Source organism: Conger conger, chromosome 10 (assembly GCF_963514075.1).
Source record: "Conger conger chromosome 10, fConCon1.1, whole genome shotgun sequence".
Classification (NCBI taxonomy): Eukaryota; Metazoa; Chordata; class Actinopteri; order Anguilliformes; family Congridae; genus Conger; species Conger conger.
In genome coordinates, this window is record NC_083769.1 from 13411989 (window position 1) to 13426700 (window position 14712).

The 14712-nt window shown below is 44.4% G+C and overlaps 1 protein-coding gene across 1 annotated transcript; it reads right to left on the bottom strand.

The window, feature by feature from the left end:
* Positions 1-318: 318 nt before the first annotated feature.
* Positions 319-12727, bottom strand: LOC133138390 (phosphatidylinositol 5-phosphate 4-kinase type-2 gamma). The gene is made up of 10 exons (XM_061257103.1): positions 12194-12727; positions 10262-10359; positions 8660-8756; positions 7281-7430; positions 4677-4823; positions 3997-4035; positions 3740-3853; positions 3207-3471; positions 2259-2362; positions 319-1676 (listed from the first exon to the last, which is right to left on the bottom strand). Exons 1-10 carry the CDS (start codon positions 12350-12352, stop codon positions 1596-1598), a joined length of 1254 nt encoding a protein of 417 aa, XP_061113087.1. The 5' UTR covers positions 12353-12727; the 3' UTR covers positions 319-1595.
* Between the last annotated feature and the right edge of the window lie 1985 nt (positions 12728-14712).

Below are 14712 nucleotides of genomic sequence, written 5' to 3' on the forward strand. Positions count from 1 at the left end.
GGTCCCAGGATATGCCACCGCCCCCTCCCTCCTCACCCCCAATAGACACAATTTAAACCCAACACTAGCTGGGAACCGTAGCCTCCTTGAAGAGACCCTTAAAATACTAGAACCAAGATCTAGAATCTTCCAAATGGATACCCACAACCACCTCCCAATTCTACACTGAGTGCAGCACATGATGACATCATCAATTCTACTCTGAGAGCAGTAGCAAACGATGACATCATCAATTATACACGGTGAGAGCAACACATGATGACATCCATTCTACAGACTGCGGGACACAATTCCAAAAAAAACGAGGTACAGACATGGTTTCAGAAATCATTGTAAAATATATTTGGTCCGAAAACAGATTTGCCAAAAAAAAAAAGAAAAGAAAAAAAAAGCACAATTATAAGGCATATTACCTCTAGCCACTCGTCTCAGTGCAGATCATCTCAATACGGCATGATCCTTGGGTGCTTCGTCTACCACTAGTCGCATGTGATGCAATAATCAAGCAGTCTCATCACGCTTCACGGACTTGGAACGTGGTACTCGACAGATAAATTCTATAACGGAGACCGATCTTCTGCGTTCACGGGTGCGGAGAATAAAGAAGAATATCAGTTAAATGCTACTAGCCCAACTATTTGCTTATATTTGTGAAGAATCCATCTTAAAAAAACAAAAAAAATAGCACAAAGTGAGAAGCACAACTGCGTAGGAGTGAAATCTCCCTACCTATCCCATGATGCTGTTGTGCAATTGTAATGAGTGCCGGGTGCAGGCACAATGCGAAAAGCGCATCGTAAGCTCTTGTCCTTGTATCGCTGCAGCACGCCAGTCGCATGTTGATGATGTCACACGGTCAGAACACTTGGAAGTTAATGAAAAGGATGACGACAGTAGACTAAAAACGCCTGTGGGTGCAACCATTCACTCCCTTAGAGAGGAAACAAAATGGCAATACTTGGGGTACGGCCCAATAACCTTGCAATTGGCTCATCAGCAGTAATAGGTTTCGGGATTCCCGGTGTCACATAGTCTTCGGTCTGTTTGTCCATCCAGGCTGTCTGGGCCGAGGAGACACGCCTTTTAAGCCGCCACAGTGGAAAAAAACACCTGCCTCTATAGACCTGGTTCATTCCAGACTGAAGTTACTCAACTTAGTGCCGTGTCATCACTACCGTTATGAAGCATCGGCAAAATAAATACCCATCTGCAATACGTTACATAAATACAAACAACCAAACTCTGAAGATAAAATTTAAAATCCTTTGCCTGTTTTGCATTCGAGGATAAATTTGGAAAAGTAAATGTACATCCCAGAAAATAAAAACAGAAAAAAAAACCCAGCAGAAAGAGGCAGGAGGATGGAGAGAATAAGGATGGAGAGAACAAGAAAACCAGAAACAGAAGGAAGGGGCTTGGGCAGAGTGTCGGCGTGAGGGGAGGAGTCTTGTGTGAGGGGCGGGGCCTCAGTGTGACGGGCGGGCTCTTGTTTAAAGGGGCGGGGTCTCTGTGAAAGGGGTGGGGTCTCTGTGAAAGGGGCGGGGTCTTGGTGGAGTTGGCCTTCGGTCCAGACGGGCAGACGCAGATCGAGGTCATCAGGCGAACATGTTGGCGATGAACTCACGGAATCTTTTGGCGTACTGCTCTGGGTGAACCGTCGAAATTTCAGCGCCGGCCTGGCAACATAGAGAGGATGATCAGAAACAGCCAGGGGCACCGGAAATCTCTGCTTGGGAGGGCAATCACAGTGCAGTCCGTAAGTATTTGGACAGTGGTACAATTTCTGTTCCTTTGGCTCTTTACTACGGCACATAGGATTTTAAATGAAATTATGAAGACGAGGTTAAACTGCCGTCACCTTTAATTTCAGGGTAATTACATCCATATTGGATGATCCATATAGGAATTAAATCTCTTTTTATACAAAGTAATTGGACCATTGGCTTCTCTGCTGTTTCTGATTAGTCAGGTGTAATCGGGAGAAGAAAGCTTTCAGTATCCAGTCTTGATTCTGTTGAATCCTGGTTGTCTTTGGAGTGAATGCTGGGCGTGTGTGAAACAGGTCACTGTTAAAGGGAGCTGGGGAAGGGGGGAGCTTGAGGAAGAGGGAGAAAGCAGAGCCCATGTGCCATTAGAGCCCTGGGGCGATGGCCTGCAATGGGACTGCCTCTCTACTCCCCCCTCCCTCCGTCCCTCCTTAGCTCCCTTCCTCCCCTCCCTCTCCCCCCTCTCCCCCCTCTCCCCCTCCTCAGACTCACCCCGTGTTTGACGGTCTTGGCGGCGTGAGCGGCCTTCTTCTTCGTGTCGTAGTGCGTCAGCACGTCTATCAGGCCCATGAAGTACACCTCCCTCTGCGGCGCGCCTGGAAGTGACACAGCAGGAAATGACACGGGATCACAAGACCCGCCCACTCGCCCCAACCAGCCAATCTCGCAGGTCGCAAATGCATCACGTTCTAAATCGAGGCTACTCAAGTCCAGGTCCAGAGGGCTGCAGTGTCTGCAAGTATTGGCTCCAGCCAGGTACTACACCATCTGATTTCACTATTAATTTTACCTGCTTGGTTCAGGAAGAAATCTTGTGACGTAGTGCATGTTTGGAGCAAATTCCTGCAGACACTACGGCCCCCAGGACCTGGAGTTGAGTAGCTTGGTTCTAAACAGCAAAAAGGTGCTCCTTTATTTGCCAAACTCCGCTTACAGACGGCAGACTGATATTGTCCTTATCTTCAGCACCGAAAATTCAGTTTGACACTGGCCACAAAACTACAGTCTTGCTTTAACGTGTGTGGTTAATTTAAAATTCAGTTAAATTCAAAACTCCCGAGTTAACCCTGATGATTCGGTTTCAATGTGGCAAATTTTCTTCAGCAGGAAATTATGGCCAGCCATAATTGTTCAAATGAAGAGTTTCATTTTAACCAAAAATTAAAAGCAGTTTTACATTTCGTTTATTGAAAAAAAAAAAAATGTCCTGCTCGGTATCCTTCATCGTTCTCGGGAAAGAGTTTATTATCGTAGTTCGCATAGAAGTACGAGAGATTTAACAGAGTGCATCTGTGGAACGGACACTAGTGGAGCGGACGGAAGCTAGGGGGAGCGAGGAGAGATGAAATGGAGCCTCTCTAGGAGCAGGGGAAGGAGCCGATGGCCCCAGAGACAGAGACGAAGGGAGTGAAAGAGTGAGAACAGAGCAAACACACTCACCGGGGGCGCTCCTGAGGGCGTACACGTCCACGTAGGGGTCGAACTCCCCCGGGCCGAGGGGCTTGTAGGAGTTGAGGTACCCGGCGATGCCCTCGGGGGATGTCCCGTACGAGCCCACCAGGGGGGCGGGGCCCAGGCCGTTCTCAGGCTCCGCCTCCTCGTCCACGGACGCCTCCTCCGTCTCCTCCTCCTCCCGCTCAGCCCGACCCATGTCGTGGATGCCCAGGAGCAGGCTGTAGTCCATGATCTTCAGCTTCACCAGGAACTGAGCGCACACATGTATGCACGCACACGCACACACGCACGCACACACGCACGCACACACGCACGCACACACGCACGCACACACGCACGCACACACGCACGCACACACACACACACACACACACGCACGCACACACGCACACACGCACGCACGCGCATACACAAACAGAAATCCAAACACAAGAACAATTGTCAGAATCAGATGTGTATTCTGAATACTCCATGCACAATGACAGACAGACAGACAGGTCCTGCCCTCCAGGCCTCACCTCCACATCCCTGTTCAACTTTTCCAGAACCTTCTCCTTCTGCTCCTCAGTCACATACACCTTCTGCATATTGTTCCTGAAGTCCACGTCCTTAAAGGTAGGCAGCTCCTTCACCTGTGTGGAGGGGGCAGTCAGGTGTAGGGAGAGATGAGAGGGGTCAGAGGCCATAAACTCATCACAGAATTCAGGAAATGGAAATAGAATTTCCCCCACTTTTCAACAAAGAAATCATAAAAAGACTACATTTCCTAGCATACCTTCTCTTTGTCGCTTGCCTCCCGGGACACCAAGGAACCCTGCAAAATAATTGATTTATTCTCTCCTTAGTCAGCCAAACAAGCCCATGCCAAGTCATCAGGGTCACAACCAACAGAAGATGTTAATTCGTAACTTTCTTGAAAACAGTAAATGTATAAACCTACAAAATGACCTTTGAATTTCAAGAGGGAGAACGTAACGCTTCACGTAGCAAAAGGGTTTCAGAGTTTTACACACAGCATAGATGGGGCCTGGGAAGCCATGATAAATGCTCAGGTTTGGTTGAGCAGAGGTTCCTATTCAACTGGTGTGTTTAAACTGGTATATTTAAACAGGTGGAAGCTGAGGGCGCTGCTCTCTGGAGTTTCCACAGAAACCCACAGCTGGTGTGCCTTCTCTGGCCACCCCAGGGCTTTGGCTCAACGTTTCAGCGAGTACCTACGCTGGTGCCAGAAACTCAGGCTCAGGGAACACTTGGGCAAAGGGCTAGCCCCACCTGGTGGTGTGCTCACGTCACAACAACGCAAAGCTGGAGTGAAGAGCCAGAGGACTGCGGCAGTGTGTACAAATGTATTCGTCTCTGATGCTATAAATGTCATTTAAAAAACAAAAAACAAATGAGATGCAGGAAGGGGGAATTGGGACAGCCTGGCGGCCATCTTGTGCCTTTCACACTCACCTTCAGGTCGTACTTCCTGTGAACGAGGAGCCGGTGGCTGAACATGTTCCTCATGACCAGGAGGTAAGTGTCCTCGTTCTCCACACTCACCCGGTACATGGCAAGGAACTGGGGCAGGAGCGTACTGCCATGACACTTTACTATGTGCTGGGAGAGAAGGAAGGAGAGAGAGAGAGAATCAGTAAAAGTACATTTTTGAAGAATAATCTGATAATATGCACACATATAAATTCAGGAGGCATAGTGTAGCTGGAGAACAGCTGTGGAGTTATTTGCACTTAATGGGCATGGGTTTTTCATGCCAGCCATTGTAAAGCCAGCAGGCAGTAAGAATCAACTGATGCTTCATTACACAAAAAGACCACCTGGGACAACCGAAACCTGACACAAATTCTGGAATAACACAACAATATTTGAAAGTACACTTCTTTTAATTCAGTGACATGCACTGCACAGCATCCTTACACTGGCAGAATTCTTTGAAAATAATTCAAATGTATTCACCAAACAGCGTGAAGATTAACAAATGCAATCGATACTCATCTAAGACAACGAGGGAACAAACAGCAAACAAACTAGTTAGCATATTAGCATGCCCGGTTTCACCAACATCGGCTTATACTGGAGCGAGCGTGAGCTAGCAGCACCGTCTCCACACGTCTGGGTCCGGGGGCCCCCTGTGTATGCTGGTATTTGTTCCAACCGTAATTGCACTCACAGAACTTTAACAAGCTATTAACTATTTATTTGCCTTCTATGTTCAGGGGGATTATTTACCCTCATATGCCACATTTTCTCAGACATAGCTATGCATGCCATGATCAAATGTTAGACTGAGGTTAAACAATGGGTTCCTAATTAGGTTGCTGAACACATTTAATTTCTTTCATAAGTGTATGAACACAATGCAGGTTTGGCTCATTATCATTTGCTTCGTTTTTGAAATGTTTATCATCGTCCAAGTGGTTAGTTTTAGTGGCCACAATTCACCTATTGATTCACCTCAGTCATTAGTTTGATCAGTTGCCTTTAAAGTTGCCTTTTTATGCAATTGCTTGTAATATAGCACAATATGAACATGGGGATTTTACTATTCATGGCCATGTCTGACAACGCAGTTTAAATAACTTTTAAATTTTATTAATTCATAAAAAATAACAGCTTGTTATTTCTGGGACTGCGGTTGTGGTTGTGGTTGTGGTTGTGGTTGTGGTTGGAACAGGACCGAGTTTGGGAACCCCTGCCTGAGAGGACACAGTAACTCAGCAGACACAACCTCACCCTGCTCAGGCAGAAGTGGCCACCGTGTCACTAAGCCTGTTTGTGGGAAGTCCGATTGTTTGCTGTTTTAAGCGGGAAGTTCACCGGAGGGTGCAGTTCTGTTGTTCACTAAAAACCCAGCCGATATAAACTAACAATTAAATCATTTGTTCAAACCCCCTGGAGCAATGTGGGGGTTAAGGGCCTTGCTGAAGGGCCCAACAGCTGTGCAGTTACTGTGGCTGCACCGGGGCTTGAACCACCAACTGGGTCATGTACCTTAGCCACTAGACCACAAGCCGCCCTGTGGGGAACAGTCAGTGACAGTGTGGCCAATCAGCTGTAGGGGAGAAGTGGCAGAACCACCAACAGCACAGTGTCCCTATCCCTGTCCAAGGACACTGGGTTAAATGTTCAAGAAGCAGATGTGTTTTTTTTTGTCCTCAGCAGCACCACAGAAGCAGACAGATGTTTTTTTGGTTGATGTTATTGAACTTGTCCAACCCTCTAAACCAAACTCCAGTCCTGGAGGGCCGCAATGTCTGCTGGTTTTCGGTGCGTTCTGGGCACCAGTGATTCATTCAAGTCATTGATTGGTTAAAGTATCCACATGCCTTGTTCTCAAGGCCTTAATTGGCAGCTGATTGAAATTAAATCACAAAAACCTGCAGACACTGCGGCCCCCTGGGAATTCAGTTTGACACCCCTGCTCTAAACAGAGAGTTGCTCCAATGGACCTATTTCAGTTAAGATAGCCTTACCCCAATCCCCCAGGGCTGCGTTGAAAAATATAAATTTTTAAAATAGAAACAGCTGAGCCTTTAATCCTGGTCTCCTGCATGAATGACAATCGAACTAACCACTAGACCAAATCTGCTGGGAGCCAAAGCTGTCTTTTCGGGAGCCAAAGAGGCTTTAAAATTTTTTTATTTTATTTTAAATAAAAAAATAAATATTCCCTAATTGAGTAGAAAATAAGCAGGCGTGAGATTACAACACGAGCATACTATTTTGACACAACCATCTGCCCCCAGGGTGCAGTTGAAGTAAAAAATATAGCTAAGCCAGAAAGCCCAGGGGGCAGGGAGAGGATCTTCGAGCGGTGCTCAAAATATCAATGCGGCAACCTAACCAACCAGTTTTTACATTTAAATTCGCTGAAAGGTTTTAGAACAGTTCTCTTTGTTTATAATGTATTCTTTTTTTCTTTTTTTATTCTTGGCTGTTCTCGGCACGACGATGATAGCTATGACCTCAAATCGGCCATCGTTCTAGTCATTGCAACCGACCGCTGCCCGACCATAAACAGGCCTTCCGAACGCGAGGCTCGTGCCAGACCCCTACCTGATGGTACTCGGACAGGATGTTGTGCATGTTCTCCACATCCTCGCTGGAGATCTGCTTCACCACCAGCGTGCGGTCGTAGGACGTCAGCAGAAGCCCCTCGCCCTGCCCCTCCCCACCACGGATAGGGGGGCTGCGGGCGAGAGAGACCTGCGGAAAAACGGGACCAAAAATCCAGAATTCTGCCCTGGAAGCACCAAGACTCTAATGACAAATTTCAAGTAGAAAAACTAAATCAAATGGAAAATAATATAAAAACAAGAGGCAAAAAATAAATAAATAAATAAATTTTTAAAAAATAAAAAATATATATATAAAAAAAAATAAAAAAGACCTATTCTCCATGGCTGTGTATTACATAGGACAGGGGTGTCAAACTCCAGTCCTGGAGGGCCAGCACGAGAGATCTTTCATTGGCTAAAGAGTCGACACCTTGTTCTCAAGGCCTTAATTGGCTGCTGATTGAAAGGAAACCACAAATACCAGCAAACACTGCAGCCGTCCAGGACTGGAGTTTGACAACCCTGACATAGGACACGTGCATGATATACACATTTTTTAACAAGCGGTCTTATTGTCAATAATTCTGGAGCCAACTTTACTTCAACCCCTCGCGAAAATCTAAGATGTTTACTAATTAAAGTATGACAGTTTTATATCATTTGATATAACCTGACAGCATTGGCTATGCCATCTTGTGATGGCTATTATGTCATGTGTATGAAAGTGTTATGTCAGCCTTTTGGAGAGGGGTTCACAGAAAGCGTTACCTTTTATTTCAATACATTTACTCTCAGGTTTCAATGCTTTTAGCTGCGACCAAGCAGCTAGTATAGGCCACTCTGACAGTCGATTGGTTCGTCTGTCAAAAATGTGGTTCACGAAGACCCGACAAAGCGACTCGGGGAAATGTAGTGGTGTGAGTGTGACAGCCGGGCTGTGCTTTAACATACGAGCGGCAGTAATCCCGCCACCACCATCGCTGCTCACAGCCGCTAATCCCGCTAATCAGAACAGGTCGGCATGGGAACTAAGCATGAGGCCTTCAACGTCCTGCCTGCCCGAGTCTTAGCCCTTTCAGTCCGAAGAGTGGTCCCCGTATGGCACTCAAGCGCAACTACTGCAAAAACCCCAAACTCTCAACCTTATGCCTTTTCAACCTATCAATTTTCGCTCTAATGGTGTTTTTAGCCCCTGTTAGAACCCCACTCAATTTTTTCAACAAAAGCAAAAAACGCCTTTGAGCGGAGCCACTTCATATTGGTCTTGAGACCGAAATGGTTAATCCCACATTCAGTGTTCTGAGCACCAGAAGCAAGGAGTGTGTTGTGTTGCGAAGCAACATAACATAATATATGCACACACAGTGGCTCACCCACCTGATAATCCAGGTCCTCGATTCCAAACCGCTCCCTGAGGTTCCGGAAAACTTGCGGACAGTACTCCTTAAACTTGAAATGTCCTGGCAGGTTCTCTCTGAAAGGAGAAAAAAAGAATCTCTCCACCTTTCCTTCTTTCTTTCTCTTTCTTTCATTCTATCACTCTCTCGCTCTCTCTCTTTCTTTCTTTCAAACACCAAATGCGTGGCCACTAAAATGGAAAATCTTTTTCTATGCAAAAACACACATCATGGCAGACATTGTGTGCAGACTGGATACCACCAAAAGCGTCAATATTAATGGAGAAGTATAAAGTCTGAACTGGTCGGACGCATTTTTCTCTTCCTGTGTACTTAAGAGGAACTTCCCTGCTTAGCCCAGTTCCTGCAGAGAAGAGGGCATTTTGGAAATCCTATTTAACTTTACAGAAACTTCAGAGTTCAGGCTTTTACACAGGCTAAGCCAACACCGCTATAAAACACACACACGCACACACGCACACACATGCACACACATGCACACACATGCACACACACACGCACGCACGCACAGTAAAATTCAGCAGGAGCAAGCCTCTCTCCCTGTGTCCCCTTACTGAAGGCCACATGCCTCCATCTTGGACAGCCAAATGGCTCTCTCCTATCTCTGCCTGCTGTCTGCTGAGCCATCCTGTGTGTCTGTATGCGTCACGTCTGTACGTGGCCTACATTTCACAGGGTCCAAAACCTTCATTCTAATCTCCTGCTTCAACTGGATTTTTACAGGCTTTTTTTGCATGCTCAGTTCTCCAACACTAGCGCAGGCTTGCACATCCTGCGGTGATGGGATAACGGTGCACTCACTCACTCACTCACTCACTCACTCACTCACTCACTCACTCACTCACTCACTCACTCACTCACTCACTCACTCACTCACTCACTCACTCACTCACTCACTCACTCACTCACTCACTCACTCACTCACTCACTCACTCACTCACTCACTCACTCACTCACTCACTCACTCACTCACTCACTCACTCACTCACCTTTTCTCATCAAACTCTACATTACTGGCTTGTATTTGTGTATCATGGTTCTCACACTCAACGCACTTTACAGTGATTGGGGGGGACATTCTCTTCATCCACCATCGTGCAGCGCCCACCCGAGCGATGCATGGCAGCCATTTTGTACTCGAACACACAGCACACATCAGAGGAGGTGGAGAGGAACAGAGCAGCTTTTTGGCACTTAAGGCTGGTGGCTGATTAGGAGCCAGGATGAGAAAGCCAGGTGTGGAAATTATGTCATCTTTGGTCAGCACATAGCAGTTTGGGTGATACTGTATGGTTTTGGACAGTGTGTAGCCAGCCGGGGCGGCCTGTAGCATAGCGGTTAAGCTACATGACTGGGACCCGCAAGGGTTGTGGTTCAGTCCCCGGTGTAGCTACAATAAGATCCGCGCAGCCGTTGGGCCCTTGAGCAAGGCCCTTAACCCTGCATTGCTCCAGGGGAAGATTGTCTCCTGCTTAGTCTAATCAACTGTAAGTCACTTTGGATAAAAGAGTCAGCCAAATGACATGTAATGTAATGTAACGTTTCTGTGTCAGTGGCTTACTTGTTAAAGAGATGATTGTTGACTTTTATCTTGGTGTTGGCTTTGAAGTCGTCAGGGAGCAGCATGACCGGAACAGGTACCTGGCTCAGATCATTTATCTGCAAACCGAGAAAGAGCAGGCTGTTAAAGGTCCCATATTGTACAAAAACAACATTTCCCTCACTACCTGGATTATAAAAGAGTTGTAGGTGCTATTAAATGCTGTGAAAGTATCAAAACGCACAGTCCCCAAATAAATCCAGTCCGTATTAAGAAGCTGCATTTAAACGCACAGTTTGGACTTCCATGAATTTGTGATGTCACAACCATACGCTCATCAGCATGTATCCACCTTCAGCGTGGCCCACCTTGCAGCCGGACTACATCCAAGCAATGGGTACAGACAGCATTGAATGTAGGCGCACATTATACACAAATTGGCAGAATCACAGATCCAGGACAATAGTGAGCATGGCAGCCCAAAAATGTAGCATAATTTAACAGGAATGTGTCTGCTTATACTTCATAACTTCTAAACACTTTCAAAATAACAATATTGGGTAACACTATTTAAAGAATATGTAATAAAGCAAACATTGCACTGTCATAAGTGTGACTTAACACTGATCATAACAGGTCATGACCATGCATTACAGCTTGCAGATGTCTTACACTTACATAATGTATAGCCTGATCATATAAGTGTACACTTGCATACTCAATAGCAGGCAAGTGTGCTGCCCCTGATGTCGATGTCCTCCAGACAGCCACAGAAAGGGGTACTAAATAACGTCACTGAAATATTGCTGGATCATGAGGAAAGCACCAAACTAAGGCCCTTGTTTTGCTTGCAGTAGAAACTTGGAATAATGGAATGACCCCAGTGGGAACCCAAATAAGAACCACTGCCATGTTTCCTTAGTTATGCAGACTATGTTCTTTTATTTCTTTATTTATCTATTTTGTACAAGGCTGGTGGACGTGTGAGGTGCAGTGGGGCATTCAATCTAATCCCAATGGCTCTTAGTTCATTCATTTCAGTAACAAGTCTGCTAAGAAAATCCAAAATTGTCATTTTAAAATCAATTCTTACAATCAAGTTATCCAAAATTGCAAAAACCCTTTTTGTTTAACAGCTAAAAGGCTTGCGTTTACATTGCACGTTGTTCTCCAAATGTTTTATTTTCTCACATAGCTGTCAAACCGTCAAGGACTTTGCATATGCAGCAACTTAAAGCTGACCCAGTTCTGTGTGGGCCAGTTTCTGTCAGCGACCTACGAATGAAACGAGTAAAGGGATATGTTAGCTAATGCCAGGCCATTCGCCTTTTAGTGGTTCCGCGCATTAAGTCAATCTAAAAAAGATAGGCTAAGTCGCCGCATCACAAGCACGTTTACAAGGTTAACTGATAGACTGCACTTCTGGATCCGAAAATAACAATAGTCTAACGGTGTTCACCTCCCTGGCAGGCTACACTCCAGAACAACGCGTCGTGTTCCAATGATAAACCACACATAATGCTAATGTGATTCCACATAGCAAACAAAAATTCACTCGAGAAAGCGTAACGTTAGCCCTGCCGAAAAGAAGGAACGACTTTGCGAGCAACAGTAGTTCCTCGGTCTACGATTCTAAGCGAGCTAGACTGCGAACACCCACTGGAATGTTGTTTGAAAATAATAATAAAGGACGTCATGAATGCGTTGGTGGTTGCAAATTCGATGACATGCTTCTCCAGTTGCAGAAAGCTATACGCTAACTTACAAGGAAATCAACAGGGTCAACAATGTTGCTTCAAATGTAATAACTTGACTTGATAATGTTCGGTAACGTTACAAATGAATACAGTTTGATATGCTGCTGCCTAGCCTAGATGGCTTGCTAGTTGCTAGCTAGCTAACTAACTGTTGTACAGTGCAATATTTTAAAGACGGTTGTGTTAGGCGACATACCGAATGATTTACACCCCACATGAAGACGCTCAAGACTGGATCGCTGGCTCGGAACACCTTCACCTTCTGCTGGACAAAGTGTTTCTTCTTCGTCTTGGTTTTAGGAGCCAGGATAACCATCGGGCTCGAAGCGGTCCCGGAGTTACCGACTGACGCCATCGCGGTGTCTGCTCGCGGTTAAACAAGGAAGAAGGCCAATGGTTGCTCTTATCAGTTTGCTTGCTGCACTTAGTAGTACCCTCTTATTCGAGATTGTCACTCTCCCATTGAAGAGACCAGTCGCAAAAACGACTACCTCCTTGAGTGACTTCCGGACAGGCCGTCGTAAAGGTTTATCTGCGATTCGCTGCGTGCACTAGCCTATAGGCACTGCAATACTGCTCAGCTCTTTCTCTCAAAACAGTCCCAGTAGTGAAAGGGGGAAAACCCACATAAAACAAAAATGACAATTCCTTCTTCGTGTCGATTTTCGCACGGTATCAGCTCACCTGATCACCCGTCACGTGTTCATTCGTCAGACAGGTGTGTGAAGCCCCGATGAACAGGTACGCAACCAGCATCATGTGACCAAGCAGGGGCGTGGCTTTGGAATGGGACTCATGTAGTTTAATACTAAAAAAGAATACTACTTCAAACGTTGTAGCCTTTACGTAAAAATAAAATGTTGAAGATATATTACCTACATTATATTCTTGGATTCAAGATTTACTGCAAGAAAAATAACTGTGGTGGCTATTCAACCTATCATAAATAATGCTATAAAATCATCACTGACAAGTTTTCATAAGATATTTATTAATTTATTATTTACAATTTATTCATTATTACTAATTTAACATAACTTTGTCTGTTCTGTAACATTGTTGATAAAAAAAAAACCCATTTCAATTAAAAACATTTTTACATTACATTACATTATTGGCATTTGGCAGACTCTCTTATCCAGAGCGACGTACAACAAAGTGCATACCCATAACCAGGGCTAAGTGCGCAGAAAGACCCTAGAGGGAAGTACAATTTCAATTGCTACCCGTACAACAAAGATAAGGACCAGGGCTTATTTTTTATATTTTTTTAAATATATTTTTTTAAACAACTAATGAACAAACAACAAAGCAAAAGTGACCAAACCTAACTATCCAAATACTGCTTACCTAGCCAACTAAAAATGCCAAAACACAAAGTAAATCACAAAGACAACAATTAAGGATCACAGGGAGGTAGGGAGGGATGGGGAGAGGTGCTGCTTGAAGAGGTGCGTCTTCAGTTTGTGTTTGAAGGTGGGGAGAGATTGTACAGTTCTGACCTCAACGGGGAGTTCATTCCACCACCGTGGAGCCAGAACAGACAGTAGTCGTGAGCGTGAGGTGGAGGTTCGGAGAGGGGGAGGTGCCAAGCGGCCTGTGGAGGCTGAACGAAGAGGTCTGGCAGGGGTGTAGGGTCTGATGATTTTTTGTAGGTAAGCTGGGGAAGAACCCTTAACTGCTTGGAAGGCTAGCACCAATGTTTTGAATTTGATGCAAGCCATGACAGGCAGCCAGTGGAGGGAAGTAAGCAGGGGGGTGACGTGTGAGTATACATTTATTCTTAATTTCTTTTTCTTGCTTTCTTTTTTTAGCTAGAAGCAGTTTTATCATTTTATTTTTCCATTTGTTGTTTTCCTGTGGTCCCATGAAACAGGGTCTGGGTTTATGCTGTATAAAAAAGCCCTGTGCATTAAAACATTGAATGTCAGAGAAATAAGAAATAAGAAAGTCTTTCATTGCGCCTGATATCAAAAATGTAAAAAGACAAATATTAAAAATGTTTCTTTCAACAATTCACCTTTTTTGATATTTTAATGTCAAACTGTTGTCTCCACAGTCTACCCTGAAAATAATATACATATGCTACTGCAAGCATTATTTAACAAAAATATGATAAATATACTATGACATATATTTGCTAGTATACTGTCATAAATACAGCATATATTTATAATATATTATAATATGTTACTTCTCCATAAGGCAATATATTACTTCTCCATTACATTTTCTCAGTTAACATAAGTTTAGCAGATTAAAAAAAAAATCTAATTTAGCTGATGTTTCTTTTCCTTCACCACAACATATCATTTACATTTCATTTTATAAAACTGTTTTCGATGAAGTGCAATGATACTCTTGGACAATGTCTGTTGTCATTAATCTCTTAATTAGCATAGCATATCACTATATTTTCAAAATCTATGTGCTTGCATCATATCCATTTTTTGATTTGCTAATTCATCTTCAGTATTGTATTTGTAAAAAAGCTTTTCTGATATTTTATGATGACACATTGTGAGTAATCTAGGCCTGGAACCAATCAACAATTTAGGAAGCGGAATTTGTGCAAACCCTGTAAAAATGATTGTAACAAAGTTGTGTATAGCTGTGAAATAAATTTGCTTATCATTTTGAAGAGAGATATTAGACTGTATACTATATTGTATTAAATACTTGTAAAATGTAAAATGGTCTGTTCCAAGTATTCTG

Coding starts and splice junctions, on each gene's coding strand:
- LOC133138390 (XM_061257103.1), bottom strand. CDS start 12,352: ATGGCGTCAGTCGGTAACTCCGGGACCGCTTCGAGCCCGATGGTTATC. Junction 4,036..4,676: donor ACAGGAAGTACGACCTGAAG/GTGAGTGTGAAA, acceptor ATTATTTTGCAG/GGTTCCTTGGTGTCCCGGGA. Junction 1,677..2,258: donor CCAAGACCGTCAAACACGGG/GTGAGTCTGAGG, acceptor CTATGTTGCCAG/GCCGGCGCTGAAATTTCGAC.